The sequence below is a fragment of the Mustela erminea genome, chromosome 15 (assembly GCF_009829155.1).
Source record: "Mustela erminea isolate mMusErm1 chromosome 15, mMusErm1.Pri, whole genome shotgun sequence".
In the NCBI taxonomy this organism is placed as follows: Eukaryota; Metazoa; Chordata; class Mammalia; order Carnivora; family Mustelidae; genus Mustela; species Mustela erminea.
Window position 1 is genome coordinate 60,222,176 of NC_045628.1, and position 18,768 is coordinate 60,240,943.

The 18,768-nt window shown below is 40.2% G+C and overlaps 1 protein-coding gene across 2 annotated transcripts in view; it reads right to left on the reverse strand.

The window, feature by feature from the left end:
* Positions 1-287: 287 nt before the first annotated feature.
* Positions 288-18,768, reverse strand: part of CAB39L (calcium binding protein 39 like) — a 73,438-nt gene continuing 54,957 nt past the window's right edge. Inside the window, exons 8-9 of one of the 2 annotated variants that reach the window (XM_032315250.1) lie at positions 12,151-12,294; positions 288-2,681 (exon numbers count right to left, since the gene is read on the reverse strand). In XM_032315250.1, coding sequence (XP_032171141.1) covers positions 2,502-2,681; positions 12,151-12,294 — 324 coding nt within the window. In that variant the 3' untranslated portion in view covers positions 288-2,501. The remainder of the gene's footprint in view (positions 2,682-12,150; positions 12,295-18,768) is intronic. The other variant, XM_032315251.1, reaches the window with a different exon arrangement.

Consider the following 18,768-nt stretch of genomic DNA (forward strand, 5'->3'; position numbering starts at 1 on the left):
CTGGGGGACTTAAACTGCTTAGAGCCTCAAATATAAAATGGGAGTGCCTCTGGCTGTGATGTATTTGGTGGCAGGCAGGTACAGCTCCAGCAGTGACAGCCTCACTTGGACAACAGGACAGCAACAGGGTCATGGAGTTAACCAAGTGCCAGGGAAAATGGTGTGGGGTCTCCGGGCAGCCCGAGCACCCCCCAGAGGCCAGCCTGCCCTCCCCCTGTGCTCCCTGTCTGGAATGAGGGCAGGAGCACAGATCAGCCACATGCAGAGGAACGAATCTGACCACGCAGTGTGTGGCACCTTTTTATTTAGTCAGTCTTTATTTAAATGTGTGTTTTGAAATAGCTTATTAAATAGGATGTTCTCAAATTTCGATTCTCACAATATTTACAGTGAATTTTGTGCAAACATATTTTGACTGTGAGCGTCTTGCTCCCCCCCTTTCCCATTAATAATTTACAAATTTGTATCACACAAAACCCCAGCTACTTCATTAATACCTCTTAGGCTCCAGTTTCAGGTCTGATGGGTACTGAACTAGAATAAGGACTTGCAAGCAAAGAACTAATTCAAGCCCAGAGGAAATAAAATGTTTTATTTATCAAAGGCCTTGCTTTCCAAATAGAAACATGTGTCCTAAGATGTTGTGGAACAGTGTTAGCAACCAAATGAACTTCCAATGGTTATTGAGCCTTCTCTCTCTCTCTTTTTTAATATTCACTGTCTTCTCTTTCAATCAAATAAGTAAAACCAGAAAAGTTGGATTCTAAGAGACTCTGGACTGTCAGGAAACATTATAAAAATAATCTGACTTCAGTGAGGAAAGAATGAAGGTCATCAGTTGGCTGTGGGCTGACCCTCCACGTTGACGTGTCCCTCGGGGCCCGCTCTATATGCCTCAGGAGTCCACGCTGGGCCCCTGCCAAGAGGGGTGAAGGCCTGTCAGCTAATTCTTCAGATAGAAAATCTACAGAGGGCACTGATCCTGGAGAATGACCCCCGGAGAAGCACCCTTCCCCTCTCGTGGAGAAACACCTGGTTGAAGAACACGGCACACGATATTATATAAAGCAAGTGTCCTTACAGAAGGCCACAACTCACAACTTGGAAACAGAATTCTGAAAAAATACACATTGTTATACCCCTAATGTCTTGTAAATATAGCTTTAAAATTTCTTTTTATACACTTTATGTCTGAAACAAACCATAGCCTTTTTTGTTGTTTTTGGTCCATGCCTTTTTTAAAGAACACAAATTAAGCCCTTACTCATACCAGTATGCAAGAGAATATTTGAGACCATATATTTGTAGGTTTTCTACGTTTCTGATGAAAGCTTTGATGGGAAACTAAAGGGCCAGCTAATTAGAAAATAAACTGAAAAGATAAATTTTAGTCCTCTGAGAAGTTCTTCACACATTTACTCATTTGCCTTCCAATGGCAATGTTCCCTTGTCTATAAAAGCGGGCTAACCCTCTGGACCCACGGTTTTGTACACGTGAGGCATCCCAATGCAATGATTCCTACTCTAAAGCACACTTTCACCATGAAAGAATTTTCCCATAATGACAGGAATGAAATATTCCAAATATTCCCCAATACTCCAGGAGTCAGAGCAAAACAACAGTGTTTATTACTGCTAGAGCTGTGGTCCTACACCATCTGTTCCAAGTTCTCAAGTGAGCAGGTCATACCCGCGGGTCCCCTGTATCCCCGTGACCCCTGCTGAGCTGACCGGTCCTACTTTGGCCAAGCCAGTTCCTGGCTACCCGGGCTGTGGGTGCAGGGGGTACGCCAGGAGTGGGGTGCTGAGGAGAACTGCTCGGAGGGGGCTCAGGTCATTGAGTGGGACTGTAAGCAAAGAGAGGTCTGCGCTTCCCTAGGAAGTTAGTCACGGTCAAAAGCAGACGGGCAGGGAACAAGGACTTGTGATGACTGAAAACATGGGCCTTGTCTCGCCAGAGCTTTCAGCACCATGAGAAATCCATATGTCAAAAACTAATGATGTACTGTATGGGGACTAACATAATGTTAAAAAAAAGAAGAAATCTGTACGTCCAAGTGCAGACGGGTGGAATGGCTTTGCTCCTCTCGCCCCCACCCCCGGTTCTCTGAGGAGAACATAACCTTGAGGGCTCAGGGATGCCCGTCCTTCGGGCTTCTTTCTACTCGGTGGCCTGTGGTGACTCAGGGCTCGGGTCTGCAAGCCCACAGCTCTGCTGCCTTTTGTCAACAAAGGGTTAAAGCTGTTTTTATCAACGTCTAAGACAATGGCTCTGATTTCACATAAATCATCACAGACTTGATTCAAATGAATACATTATTCTAGGTTAATCATTTTTTTCATTCAAATGTTTATATTCCTTCTACCCTGAACAATGAATTGAGAAGAACCAGGTTATCTCCTCCGAAGCCTTCCCGAGAACAATTACTTTTTGAAATAACACTTTCTGTACAAACTGAACAAATGAGACCGTGACTGTGGCGGGAGAGTGGCTGAGACCGTCAAGGGGTGGTTTTCTTCAAGTCCCGGATCTGTTTAATCAGGTAGTTCTTCTCATCACTGAACTGCTCGTCGTCCGTCCTTTCCTTTTGGAAGCTACTCAGAAACTCAATGAGTTTGGGTTGATTTTTTAGTAGGATCTCCACAATAGGCTGTGTTTTGTGAGGACTGGCCACAAACACCTGAAATGAAAAGAAACAAATACCTCAGACAGGGAACACACACCGGAGACAACACAGACCCTACTCGGGGTCCCCGTGAAGTCCCCCATTATGCTTCCCTATTGATGAAAATCCGTAGCTCCCCATCCAGAGCCTGTTCTGGAAAGCCAGCTGGGAACTCATCAGCGCTACTGTGAACAGTTTTTACTTTTACTTTGTTTTGATTTTAAATGTCTTAAATGTTTATATGTTCTTAACGATACAATCTTTCCAACAGAAAAGAACATCAGACACCAATATACTCACCAACAACTTGAGCAGATTTTTACATCTAATCTCGTTTTAAAGGAATAAAACACTAGAAATAGATGCAAACTCTCACTTTCCATCTGTCCTCATCCCCTTAAGCAGTGTGCTTCCATCCCCAAGCATGTTTTTATCCTTTTTCTCCTACGACATATGTATGTGTGCGTGTGTATGCATACACCTACACACACACACACACACACACAACATAAACAACACGTAGTATTTGAGTGTGCTTTTTTTAAAAAATATAATTTAGTTTTTGAACAGGTAATATATTCATCGGGCTGAAAAATTCAAAAAAGACAAAGATGCAGAGTTCCCCTCTCATCTGCCCTCCCTGGAGGTCACCAATGATATTCTCTACTTATGAATGTGGAGGTTTAAAATTTACAATTTTCCTCCATCTCCCAGAGATTCCAAGTCAGCAGATCTGGGCTGGAGGTCTGGCATTCTGTATTTTTCTGAAGTTCATAAAAGATTCTTACGTGCACTCCTGTTGAAACCATAATCCTAGACTAGTAACTCAGCTATAATATAAAAGACAGCAATGGCTATAATAACAGGACACAGTAACTCAAAACTATAATACTGATTGGCATAATGTTTCTCAATGGACACACTTCTAAGTTAGATGGTATATATATATATATATGACGACATGAGAAAACCCAAAAAAGTATGTGACTCCTATATACAGCTCTATGGTTTCATGTTCTGGGCATCTCACGCCTCTGAAGGGTTGAGTGCTTTACCACAAGGCCCCCCTGCCCCATCCCAGACTTCCAGCAGTGCATCCTCTAAACACGCTATGGACAAGGATGGGTTATGGGGGAAAGTGAAGGCTAAAAACTTGAGCCCTCAGTCATTGCTTGAGCTCAGCAATCATGAAGAAAGAAAAGAATACACAGGATGTTAAGGCCCTATGAGAGGGGAAGAAAAGGCTGTGGAGCGTCAAAGGAGGTGAACATAACATTAGATTTCTGAGTTTATTGTGTGACATGCAAGCTCGTCCATGAATCAGATTTTTCTGGTTGAAAATAGCCATTAAAAAAAAAAAGGGTCCAGCAGAGAATGGGAACATAACATTCGCTTATGCTTACTTATATATATGTAAGTTCCTAGGGATTTGTCCATTTCATTTACATTATCTAATTTGTTGGTTAGATTACACTACAATTATTCATAGTATTCTCTTAGTGATTTTTAAAAATTTCTATGAGGGGATTGAATTGGTAATCAAAAACCTCCCAACAAAGAAAAGCCCAGGACCAAATGACTTCACTGGTAAATTCTACAAATTTTAAAGAAGAATTAACAGTCTATTTCAAATTCTTTCCAAAAAATAAAAGAGAGGGGAACACTTCCTAATTCATGCTATGAGGCTGGCCTTAACCTAATGCCAAAGCCAGACAAAGATATGACAAGAAAACTAGAGACCAATATCCTTTATGAATAAAGATGTAAAAATCTTCCCTAAGATACAAGCAGCCTGAATCTAACATCATATTAAAATAAGTATATGCCATCAACAAATGGAATTCTAGAAATATAAAGGAGATTCAACATAGTAAAATCAATCAATATAATACACCATATGTATGCGGTTGAACTGTGTCCCCTCAAAAATATGAATGTTTAAGTCCTAATCCTTGGAACTTATAAATATGACCTTATTACAAGCATAATCAAATCCAGATGAGGTCATACTAGATTACGGTGGGTCCTAATTCAATGAGTAGTATCCTTATAAGAAGAAGAAAATTAGGACAAAGAGACACATGGGGATGCACAGTTGTAAAGATGAAGATGAAGACAGATATTGCAGTTACGAATCCAAGGAATCCCACAGATTGCTGGCAATCACCAGAAGCTAGGAGGTAAGCATAGAACAGATTTTCGGGATGAACCTCTCCAAAAGGACCCACCCCTTCTGAGACAATAAACTTCTGTTGTCTTAACCCATTCAGTCTATGTATTAACCCATTCAGTCTTTGTTATGGCAGCTCCAGGCAACTGATATCTACCTCACACTGGAAACAAAAATTAACTCATAATCAATCTAAGACCTTAATATAGGAGCTAATAAAACTTTCAAAGGAAAATATAGGGCTCTATCTTCATGACCTTGGATTCAGCAATGGTTTCTTAGCTATGACATCAAAAGCATGAACAACAAAAGAAAAAAAAAACATAAACTGAACATCAAAATGTAAAACTTTTGTGTATCAAAGGACATTATCAAGAGAGTGAAAAGACAGCACACAGCATGAGAGAAAATATTTGTAAGTCATATGTATGATCAATGCCTAGTATCTAGAATATATAAAGACCCCTTACAATTCAACAACAACGAAAACTTTTTAAAAAGGGGTAAAGAACTTGAACAGACATTTCTCCAAAGAAGATATGTAAACGGACAATAAGCACAGGAAAAAATGCTCAACATCATTAGTCATTAGGGAAATGCAAATCAAAACCATAACAAAGTGTCACTTCACAGGCACTAGGATGACTACAATAAAAAAAACCTGAAAACAACACATACTGGTAAGGAAGGGGAGAAATTGGAACCATGTACAATTACACTGCTGGTGGGTGTGTAAAATGGTGCACCCTCTGTGGTAAACAATTTGGCAGTACCTCAATAAATTACACATTTAATTACCGTAAGACTAAAAATTCCATTCCAAAGTATGGATTAAACTGTGGATTAAGATAATTGAAAAACTCTGTTCAAATAAGAACTTGTACACAAATGTTTGTAGCAGCACTGTTCACAACAGCCAAAAGTCCATCAACTGATGAACAAATTGTGGCATATCCATACAATGTAATACTATTCAGCCGTAAAACTGATTGAAATATTGATCATATTACAACATGGGTGAACCTTAAAAACATGTTAAAGAAAGCAGACTCAAGAGGCTATACAGTATAATTCTATTAATATGAAATACCCAGGAGAGGCAAATCCATTGAGACCAAAAGCAGATTAGGAGATGCCAAAGGCTTGGGGTATGGGAAAACAAGGAGTAACTGCCTAATGGATACAGCTTTTGGGTGAGGAATATGTTCTGGAACTAGATAGTGATGATAGTCATGTACCACTGTAAATATGCTATATGCCGCTGAACTGTACACTTTAAAATGGTTAGAATGGTGAAGTTTAGGTTACTACAGTACAGTAAAATTGTTATACATATATTTTTTATTTAAAACCTGACTGGTTTACATTGTTAGAGTGCCTGACCTTTATATCATACGTATCAGTAGTACGTCAGAAGATCCTTTGCTGAAGCCAAATTCGTGGGTCCTGTGGTTACTGTTTGTTTACAAGGGAGCTGCTGTGAAGTTTTAGGTAGAAATTGTCTGGCATTTTGTGGTAATTCTATAAATAACTCATAACAGTCTTTCTTTCTAAAAAAAAAAATTAAATATATTGGACAAACTAAGCTTCTCTGTTTCAATCCAAAATAAATGTGAAATGTAGAAGAGTTTGGAGTCAGGCGTCATTGGATTGACTACACTGAATCCCCATACTGTACCCCTAACAAATGTTAAATTTGTTTTCTGGTTTTAAAATTTTCTTATTTTAATTCTTCATGGCTCTTGAACTGTGCTGCCTCTAAAGAGAGTTGTTGATTAGAGTCATGAGGCATCAGTGCTCAGTACCCTGGGGTGGGGTTGGGGGGAGGGGGGAAAGGGTTGGGCTGACTGCCCCAGTGAAGGCTGGAGATGAACCAGTACCATAAGGAATGCACTTCTGAATCAAGGTAGGATGAACCAAATCTTCTGAATATCATGTCCAGAATAGGGAGTTTCTTGGTTTTTTCTCTGCTGGACACTTTTTCTTTCTTTCTTTTTTTTTTAATGGCTATTTTCAATCCATTCCCAAACAAGTTAAACAAATGGAACTACCTGTGGCTTCTCTTTGTACAGTGTGGTCTTATTGGCTGTATCCCTTAATTTAAACATATTTCAGAAATATGACTTATGGAGTTCTCAAGCATGGTTAGAGAAAGGCAAATACCATGACCACAACTCAAATATTTTTAACTTAGAAAACTACGAATACTTTGCTCGCTATTTTAAACCTGAATGCTTTTTATGAAAGAGTAAAAAAAAAAAGCATGTCTTACTCACACATTCATTCATTTCATTCAAGTTCTATTTTGTCAAGAGGGATGTGCACTAGACAAGGCATTGGAAGGCCCGTTTTCCGCTTTGTTTACCTTACTGTCTGTGAGGCATGCTGTAAGCCTAGAATGCCTTGTACTTGGATTTGAAACTGGGACTCCCATGACCGTTACATGGAAGTGACTAAAAGCAAAATTTCATTCCACTGAAGTATAAAATAGGGCCTTTTCTTTTAAAGGCTCACCCTCTTGAATGAATACGAGCTTGAGCAATATAATGTTTAGAATATCTTGACGTAATTCGTGCTGGTGTTGATCAGAGACAGTAATTTTTTTCCTGTTTAAGAAAGAAGGACCTGATTCCTACCCCTGCAAGCTGGCTGATGTCTGTGAGCCCCAGTGAGCCCACAACAGGACCAGACCAGGCCCTCGCACCTGGGCAGGGAGGAACAAAAACCCTGGGAAGGAAGGGAGGATGGAGGAGAGCAGGCCGGAAGTTCAGGATGCTCTAAACATCTCCAGCATCTCTTGAGATCCTCCTCCTCCTCAGGCCACCATCCTTATCATCACCCTGACTAGGAAAGTGACACATGTAGAAAACTAGGAAAACAGAGAAAAAGAGACACAAAGAAGAAAGAAAAAAAAAAAATCTCTTAAATAATTCCTCCACCCAAAGATAACCACAGTGAACATTTGGTGTATATCCTTTTCTTCTGTGCATATAGTTATATGTAAATATATTTAAACAAAGCTGGGCTTGCACTGTGTACACGATGGTTTGTAAACTGCTTTTTCACTTAATATGTTCTTAATATTTACAGCTTCTTCTAACATTAAAGGAGCCAATCACCATTTAAAGAGTAGTCAGGGCTGTAATAATAGACATTATTGTTCTGACAACTGCTTTGGCATTTTGGAATCCAAGTCTTTGGGATCTACAAATTGCACACAGCTGTGGATTACATACGAAACTACAAATTTATTCCATAATTACACAGAAAAGCCACTTTTAAAAATGTCTTATTCTAATAGTATTCACATTTCCTATTATAAATATTACTAGTCTTAATTTTCCTGTATCTTTTAAACTAAGCAATAATATCATAAATATGCAGCCTCAGGATGATCAAACCAAACCCTGAGTCATATATTTATATACTTTTTGGTGATGTTGATAAAGTTGGTCACTAAAACCCATTACAAACCTTTCTATAGATAAACATACACTTGATTATTTTATGAATTTTTATTTTATTTTTAAAGATTTTATTTATTTTTTTGACAGACAGAGATCACAAGTAGGCAGAGAGGCAGGCAGAGAGGGGGGAAGCAGGCTCCCTGCTAAGCAGGAAGCCCGATGTGGAGCTCGATCCCAGGACCCTGGGATCATGACCTGAGCCAAAGGCAGAGGCTTAACCCACTGAGCCACCCAGGTGCCCCAGTTCCAGCAGTTCTACGAGATGAGCCAAAAGGTGCAGACCACCCCATCCCCAAGGATGGTAGGAAGTAGCATCATGGTCTTTGCTATGAAGGAAGTTAACAGAGAAAGGAAAGGGAGCTTGGCTCATAGCTGATACCTGAGTTCCTATCAGACACATCTCTGGAAAAGCCAGGATCACAGAGACAAAGGTCTCATAGAACCTAGTATCTTAGAACCAGACTACTGACTTGAATGTACCTCTTGCACTTTACAAATGAGGAAACAGATCCAGATGGATTTGCCCAAAGTCACTGGTGGCAACTAAGCCAGAACGAAGACCCAGGTTTTCTTAGCTTCCATCCAGTTCTCTCCCACCACACCATCCTGCTTGTCCACAGCACAAAAAAAACATGAAATGGTATCTCATTCAATTCCTTGAAGTTACCAGCAAGCTAATGAAAATAATCTGGCAAAGACATTTTTAGCAGTGTACTCCACAGTTTTTGCACCTTATGGAAGGTGCTTTTTTTGGGGGGGAGAACAACTATTAATACACAACTGTGAAAAAAAAAAACCCCTAGGACTCATTACTTTTTCTAAATAACAAAATATTGTATTTGGCAAGTGAACAATTCAGTTTATACTTTGGTGGTGGAAACATAGGGTACACGGTAGGTCCAGTTCATACACATACAAGTAAACAAGTGGTCAGCTATTTTTAAATGCACCTACTCTGTCCAGTGATTAGAGGATCCAAATTCTGAGGACGGAAGTAGGTTATTTCTATTTGACCACCCACTGAATACTTTCATAATACTGCATTTTGAACAAAATTAAATGAAGCTTGTTCTCATCTAGGAGGATATATTAAAATTTCATGGGAGCTGAAGGACATGACACACAGCCTTCTACAGTTTCTTGGGTCAGAGAGTTCTTGAGAGGGTTTATCATTCCTACTGTGTAGACATCTTCCAGTGCCAAAGCCATCAATTTGTGTTTCTTCTGATTTGTATTTATTTTGTATGAAATAACTCTGACATAGAGCAGAGTATAACAAAACATATCAGACTCGTGTTCCCACTATGTGCTCTATCAAAATCTAAAATTTTTGCCATACTTGCCTTCAGATTTTTAAAAAAGATTTTATTTATTTATTTGACAGACAGAGATCACAAGTAGGCAGAGAGGCAGGCAGAGAGAGAGGGGGAAGCAGGCTCCCCGCTGAGCAGAGAGCCCGATGCACCTGAGGCGAAGGCAGAGGCTTAACACAATGAGCCACCCAGGTGCCCCTTGCCTTCATATTTTTTAATAAAATAAAACACTACAGATGTAATTGGAGGCTATTGTCTCCTCTTCATGATGCCATCCTCCTCCCTATCCTTCCTTGCTGACGTGACTGCTGTCCTAAATTTGCTATTTACCAACCCCATACAGGCTATTAGACTATAACTGCATAAGTCTGAATCCATATATGGTGCTGTTTTGCATGTTTTCAAACTTTAAATGAATAACATCTTTTTCACATTTGTTTCTTCCACTTGATGTCTGGGATTTACCCACATTGATCTATATAACTCAATTAATTTTAACCCATTACTACATGTTACTGTATGAATATAGCATAATTTATTTTCCCCATCTCCTGCTGATGACCATTTGTGTTTTTTCCCTCATTTTACACATTCTAAACAATGTTGTGATAAACATTTTTGCGCACGATTCCTTGTGCACATGTAGAAGAGTATCTCTAAAAAATTGCTGAGGGGGCACTTGTGTGGTTCAGTCAGTTTAGTGTCTGACTCTTAATCTCAGCTCAGGTCTTAATCTCAGGGTCATGAGGCTCCCTGCTGGGTGTGGAGCCTACTTTAAAAAAAAAAAAAATTGCTGAGAGATGAGATTTCAGGATTGAAGGATATGTATACCTTCAGTTATTTTACTAAATTGCTCTTCAAAGTGGTTGTACCAACTTACAGTATATAGACAGCCTCCACTGCCCTCCAACCTTTCCAATAATTTTTTGTCAGACTTAAAACATTTTACCATTAAAGAATTTACCAAAGAATGTAAAATAATACCTCATTGATATTTCAATGGCAATTGCCAGTGTTACTTAGTAAGATGATCATCTTCCCCTACTTATCTTTCAGTTTCCCTCATCTGTAAAGACCAACTTGCCTCCTTTGCCCACTTTTCTATTGAATTCTTTCTCTGAATGATTTGTTAGTTATATGTATCACATTCTATCCTGTCTTTTCACTTTGCTTATTCTGTCTTTTTTTTTTTTAAAGATTTTATTTATTTATCAGAGAGAGAGAGGGAGAGAGCGAGCACAGGCAGACAGAATGGCAGGCAGAAGCAGAGGGAGAAGCAGGCTCCCTGCCGAGCAAGGAGCCCAATGTGGGACTCGATCCCAGGACACTGGGACCATGACCTGAGCTGAAGGCAGCTGCCCAACCAACTGAGCCACCCAGGTGTCCCTTATTCTGTCTTTTTGAACAGAAGTTCTAAATTTGATGTAGTTGACTAAATACTTCCTATTATGTTTTGTGGCCACAGCTAATCTTAGGCCATTGTTCTACCACACAAATTTTAGTATCAGCTTGTCAAGGGCCAGGAGAAGTCCTGTTGGGATTTTGAACATCACTGAATGGAATTTATAAGTTAATTTGGTATTTGAATTGCTCTAGTGACTCTCTGGACAATACAGACCTGGTAGATGAAAGATGGACTAAAACAAAATTTTTTTATTAACCTCTCAAAGCAACAATTATATACCTTAGAAACTGCCATGTCTCTCCCATTTACAGATTTAAAAATTCAGTCACTGAGTAGACATTATAAATACCCCAAAAAAGCCTGGGATTCTCCTCTTAATTCTATTCCAGATATCTATCCTAAGAAAATAATCCTAAATATGGAAAAAAAAAACCAGCTGGATATAGAAAATGCTCATTATGGCATTCCTCTCAGTAGGAAAAAAAAAGGAAATAACCTAAATATAAAAAAACAGAAATGTTTACGTAAACTAGAGTAAACAAACCCAATGATGAACTGTGCCAATAAAACTCCTGGCTCTAAAACCCATACATAACAATAATGGATTAGTGTTCACTTCTGGCAAAGCATTAAGTGATAAAATTAAGATATCAATTTTGTGTACCATGTGAATACAGCTCCAGAAGAAACCGGTGTTATGGGGAGCTACTTTCCATTCACAGCAAAATACACTTAAAAAATATTTCTAAACAAGTAATAAAAGGGAGCAGTACCCTGGTATTTTTTCAGTGCTTCATTTAAGGCTCAAAGAAACACTTAAGGCAGAAAGCGAAGCATTCAAATTCCAACACTCGGGATTTGGATTCGGGCTCTATCGCTGATTATTTTAGTAACTTTTGGGAAACAGTATCCACCTATTTTCTCAGTGGAAAAAAATGAAAATATTTAGAGATAGGGATTAGAAACAAATGGGCATTCATTAAAATAACTCTAAAATTTCGTCCAAGTCATGCAAAATGGAAAGACTGCCTATTTCATTTTCTCTCAAGTATAAAGGAGTAAACAGCAGGGAGTTTGCCATTGGAAAGCGAAAAAAACAAATGCCCTGGTTATTTCTGCGGCACTTTACCTTAAAGACATGGAAGGCTTCAAACTGAATGTTGGGACTTTTATCTCGAAGGAGGTTCATCATCAGTTTGAGGTTCTCTGGCTTGCTGATGTACTTTGTCATAATGGCAAAGTTGTGTCGGTCCAGGATCAGCTCACCTAACAGCTACAAAAACAAAAAACAAGAAACAAAGAAACAAACAAAAAACCCCCAAATCAGAGATATAATCTATGTGAGAGTCATCTGATTCAAAATCTATCGCACTTCTCTCCGAAAAACAAACTATAGATGTGGTTAGGAATGTTGATGTGAAAAAAAATGAAAAGGCCTTAAGTGCATCTTAGCATTTAGCACAGGCATGAAAGGAGTAGTTATTATTAAGTTATTTTAAGCTTTTCACACAGCTTTGCTAAAGTTGGTGATTAATGCATTTCTGAGTTTTCTTTTAAAGCCAGTCATTGCTGCAGCTTAAAAAAGCTCTCTTTGTAGCTCTCACCCAGAGCTAGCCAGAAACGAATTTATTATTTTCATTGCTCACTTTAATCTTGCTTCCCAGCACTGCATTGCTTCTTAGGCATTATGGTAGAATAAGAAAGAATAACCAAATTAATTCTACAGTTATACCTCCCTTCCCTGAATAAATGTACTCTAGTAGCTCACTGGGGAAAACAGGTTATGTCAAGTGAGTCTTACCTTCCCCTTAACTTTTGTTACAAAACCAGCTAAATAGCTGGGGGGGGGGGATTAACCCTGAATCCATATTAAGCAAGCTTTTTAAAAGAGTAAAACAAAACATTTTCTGATGACAAATTAATAGCTCCCTCCAAATGCAGCATTATTCCATGTTATGAGCTGAATGTCTGTGCCTCCCTAAAATCTACATGCTGAAATCCTAACCCCAAATGTGAAGGTATTGGGAGGTAGGACCTCTGGAAAGGAAGGATTGCAGGAATGGGACAGGTGTTCTTATCAAAGATACACAGAGAGCTCTCTTACTGCCAGCACCTTGATCTTGGATTGCATAGCCTCCAAAACTATGAAAAATAAATGTTGCTTAAGCCACCCAGTCTGTGGCATTTTTGTTATAGCAGCATAAACAGACCAAGACAATTTAAAACAAAATAAAAATATCCAAGAGTAGTCTTCAACTAGGAGCACAGTTGACCGTTCTTTACTCATAAACTTTTATTCTCATACAGGGATAGCAATTCCTAAAACTTCAGCAACAAGGCAGCTGAAATGTACCCTTCACAAAGTTTTGTATATGATCGACTTATTTCGAATTCTCCTATTCACCAGACTTTTTCTGGATGCCTCATGGTACTGACACTTACAGAAATCCTGGATGGGCGGCTGTCTATGGAACTATGGGCTGGCTGTCTATCACAATACAGTCCAGCAACAGAACCCAAGAGGTGTGCATGTAGTGGGGTGTGTGTGTGTGTGTGTGTGTGTGAGTGTGTTTGGCTGCCAGTAAACAACGACCTTGCCTGTGATGCATCTTTTGTCTGTTTAACAAATAAGAACTGCATTCCTTAAGGTTATGTTAGTGCACAGAAATAATGGTTGTTAATTATAAGACATAATGACCATGTTGGATGTTAGCTGGTTAGTCTCAGACACGGGACAGTAGTCATGTAAACTGTTCATCTTCATTTTCCTTAATCTCTCTGCAGCATCTAAAGCTAACTGAACACTCTCCTGGAAACTTTTTTGCTCTTGGTTTCAAGGCCGCTGCATTCTTCTGGTTTCTTATCTCTTGCAGCTTGTTCCTTTGCTCCTGTGTTACTGTTCTCCTGCCTTCTGCTCTATACATGTAGGCGTTTTCCAAGTGGTATACGTGAATCTCTGATCTTTCTTCTCTCTCCAGTCTCATCTATGCCCATGGCTTCAACTGTAACATCTAGGGGGATGTCTCCCAAACCTACCCTCGGAGTCTCAGTTTCTTTCCTGAGGTCTATACCAATGCTTCTAACTGCCTATCTGGTGGCCCAGTGGATCGCTTTGCTGGCCAGTCACACTTGGCATCTCTGAAACCAGTTCCTTCCCCTCTTTGTTAACGACGCCATGGCCAGCCAGGCTCCTCGGGAAGAGCTGAAATCTTCCTTGGCTCCTTCTTTCCCTTGCATCAAATCTACATCCAAGGTCTGCCAATTTTCTGTTTGTAAATGTCTCCAGCATTCTTCCTTCTGCTTTTATTGCCAGTGCCCTCTTTGCAGCCGGCATTGCCTCTCACCTGCTCCTGGGCAAGCGCGCTGAATGGTCCCTTCTCCAGGCTAGACCCAACCCAATCCCTCCTGCCTTGTTGTGCCAAACGCACCTTCCTGAAGCTCAGTCCTATTCATGTTACTAATTCCACCGAGGAAGAGCACGAATAAACAAATGAGTCCCTGGATGCCTATGGATTCAGGGGAGAAAATTAAACTCCTTAAGATGGGATTCAAAGGCCTCTGTGCTCCGGAGTCGCTTCTGCTTCCTTTCCTTGCAGCCCCACTTACTCCTCGTTGTTCTGCCTCTGTGGCCTCACTCTCCTTGACCCCAGTGTTTCCCTCAGCTTTATTTAGACATAATTGACAAAACTGCCCATATTTGAAGAGCACGTCATGATGATTTGAAATATATTTACATCGTCAAACACTGACCACGATCAGGTTAATTAACACATTCACCCCCTCACAGCTGCCCTTTGGTTTGGTGTGTGGTGAGAGCGCCTAAGATCTCTCAGCAAATTTCAAGCACTCAGCACAGTACTCTTCACTGTAGTCACCAGGCTGTACATTGGATCCTCAGGACTTAGTCTTCTCATACCTGAAAGTGTGAACCCACTGACCAACACCTCCCATCCCCCTGCCTCCCAGCCCCTGCGAACCACCATTCTACCCCTACTCTGTGCTCTGTTTCTCCCCAGCTGCCCTTACTCTGCCTTACAGTACAGACTAACTCGCCTCTTTGGAACATAAGCTCCGTGTGGACGCGTATGAACTCTTGTTTGTGTTTGTCCCCTTTACAGCTTAACTGTGTGATGTGTGTGAGTGCTGCTGGGGAAATAAAGTCCACAAAATGCAGAGAAGAAAGAAAGCAGTTCGATGATTGAATAAGCATATTCGCAACACAACATTATAGGTGATCTGTGCAAAAGACATTAGGAAGACAGATAAAACTCCACCTGATTTATATGGCCAAGCAGCCACGATCCCCTACATACGTGTCTTCTCAAGAGGAAAGGTAAACCATTCCCTGTCAGAGGGCTTGACAGTGCCTTTCGCTATGCACCCCTCACAGTTCCCTCTGACCCACCTGGCCGCTAAGGAAGCTACTTGTTTTAGCTAATTGCCTTTATTCAGGTAATGAAGAGAATCATAAAACTCTTATGTCTCTGACAAGCAAATGGTTACAGCTCAGAGAGAAGCACCAAGGGTAATTTCCCCAACGACATCGGGGACACAGGCGTGCCACCTTCCTACATGTTTACATGTCAGCAGGATGGCTCCCAGACTCTCAAAAAAAGACCCAGCCATTTTTGGTTGTAAAGCTGACAGGATTTATATACCCACATAGGATTTACATTGGCATTTATATAGCTATGCTTCATTGCAGATATAAATCTGTATATCTACCTACAGATTCTATATTGATATAAAGATATTTTTATACAAAACATATAAAAATCAAATATAATACATATCACATGTTTACAAATACATATATAGTACACACATAAACATATCAAAAGGTCTTTCAACAATACATTGCATTAAAAAAATTTACCCTTAAAATTTGTGCAAACACACACACTCAAGAATTTGCTGAAGTGACATTTATAAGTTAAATTCAGATTAAGTTAAATCACTTTAATTTTTATTACAAAGGGATGCCTACATGTAAGTTTTATCCAATCTGGCCTTTGCTAATATAATTTCACTACTTTTCTAAAACAATCATGTTAAATCATTTGACCAACACTGACTCTTTTAGCCATTAAATGTTAATCTATTTTAATTAATACTGACAATGACAAAATGCTACATTTCATCTTAATACAATGCATTTAAGATGATAAGATGGAAAAAATTGTTTTTAGTTCTCTATATTAGATTTTATAGGCTTCAATATTACAGAGTAAAGCCAAGCACAGCAAGTAGAAATAATGAGTTTTTTTTAAACTTAGTGTTTCAATGAAATTGACCAGAGCCAGAAACAACCCCCCAAATTCTACCAAGCTTCTTTTGATTTACAATCTTTCTTGCTAGTAATTAAATGGCTTTGAAGATAGTAAGAAATAAATTCCTAAGCTCTGTCATGTGAGGGGAAGGAATTTCTCTGTTAATCATTTCTTATTGACATCAGGAATCTAAACATCCCAAGGTAGTTCAGGAAAATTTAGAATATGATTACCAAAAGACAGCGGGAAGCAAGGGGAGTCAGAAAATAGCCTAGCTTTAAGACAGCTTATCACTTACAGAATACTGTAAGTATGCTCTTAAAAGAATCTAAACTCTCTTATTTTCTAAAATGATGAAACATCTATGTATAAAATATTACAGAATTCAGAGATATAAACATGGCTGGGTCAAAACAGAACATACTGCTATCATAGACCTAATTCTCAAAAGGAAAAACCAACAGTGCACCAGCAGAGCTCTCCAAAACAACATTTTTCTATTAAGGACAGGAGTACACAGCTCTCTCCTTGAATACAGGGAAATAAGACCATTTTAGTGACGTCTCTGCCTATAATCTAGCATTCAAAAAAGCCAAATCTTTAGTACCCATTTTAACAATTTCTACATTCTTAGATATCCTTCATCTGTCTTTTACTAGTTTCCTTCGGTGTCCAACCAGTGCTCGGTTTTACCACACTGCAAATAAAATATTTGTGAGACATGCCACTGTAAAAGATTTTAGGCAAGAGTAGCAGCCAACATAGTATATCTGGGTGGATTAGCAAAGAACAGAAAAGAGGCCTTCTGAGTGGGCTGGGGCATCTGTACGTAAGGAGGAAGCACAATCAAGTGGGAAAGGAAACGTTTCAGTACACCACGTGGACTCGGTTGCTCCTTGCCTGTGCTGCTGGGTACAGTGCGGAGGTGTCTGGCCACAGAGCCACGTGGAAAGGGGGCTGGGAAGCGGAGAGCCAGGTGGCAGCAGATAGCAGTAAGGAAGGAACCTTCTCACTGCCCTTTACTACCCACCAAATTTCGATTCCATATTGTACCAATCACACACGCGCTGAATTAACAGGCTTCTATTTTCAAATGCGAATGCATCCTGCCAGGGAGCTGATGACACCCTGAGAGCAGAATGAGTGCAATGGGCACATGAGTAGGAAGGGACGACAGCGGAACATGAAGGAAGAAGTGGGAAGAAGACCCAGAAGGGAGATGGTTAGAGGAACACCTGTTAGCTTTATAACTTCACCTAAGGCCCTAGAGACAGTCAATCAACAGAAAAATTTCTATCACCAATTCCTGTCACTGTTGAAAAATGGGACAAGGATAAATTCTAAAGTCTCTGACTCTCAGCTTTCTTGATCCCACTTTAGTTCCATAGCCTTAGTTCATACCAATGCTGCTACTTTGGTTCAGGACCTTATGGATTCCCACTAAAAAAGAGGGAGGATTTAGAAAACCTATGAGAGATCTCAGAGCACTGTCAGGTCTGTTTACTGTTCCGTTTCTCCTTCTCTCCAAGGGCAATGATATCCTATAATACAGACCAGCTCCCCTGCTTTGGCTGTGCTGTAAAGCCCTTCACAAATAAGGAATTCTGTTCTTCAGGTATGCAGCTGTGGCAACAGGATGCAGCCTTATCTTCAAATGCTCTTAACAAGCTTTCTGGACCTGGTCTCGAGAGCATGGCATGATGTCACTGCCTTTGTCTGAAGCTCCATCTCCTCAATCCAGGCTCCAGCAGCAAGAGCAGTGAGCCCAAGGTATGATTTCTTTTCTTTCTTTCTTTCTTTCTTTCTTTTTTTTTTTTTAAAGATCTGATTTATTTATTTGACACAGAGAGAGGGAGAGATCACAAGTAGGCAGAGAGGCAGGCAGAGAGAGAGGGGGAAGCAGGCTCCCTGCCGAGCAGAAAGCCACGTGTGGGGCTCAATCCCAGGACCTTGAGATCATGACCTGAGCTGAAGGCAGAGGCTTAACCCACTGAGCCACCCAGGTGCCCCCCAAGGTTTGTTTCTATGTAGATCACCATGTATGGGTTTCCACACAAGGGGAAACTCTTTATAACGAGTGCTGAATGACTGGCTGAAATTAGCATGCTGACACCCCCCCCCCCCCCCCCCCCCCCCCAGTGCGTAATGCTGGAACAGCAAGGGCACAAATTCAGGGGAAGGCGGATCACCGCTAAGGCAAAGTCAGGGGTAAAGTGAATTGATAAAAATGTCAAACAAAATACACTTTATCACTTCAGTTAAAAGTGTATTCAAGGGTCGCCTGGGTGGCTCAGTGGGTTAAAGCCTCTGCCTTCGGCTCAGGTCGTGTGATCCCAGGGTCCTGGGATTGAGGCCCACATCAGGCTCTCTGCTCAGTAGGGAGCCTGCTTCCTCTCTCTCTCTCTCTCTCTCTCTCTGCCTTTCTGCCTAGTTGTGATCTCTGTCTGTCAAACAAATAAATAAAATCTTTTTTAAAA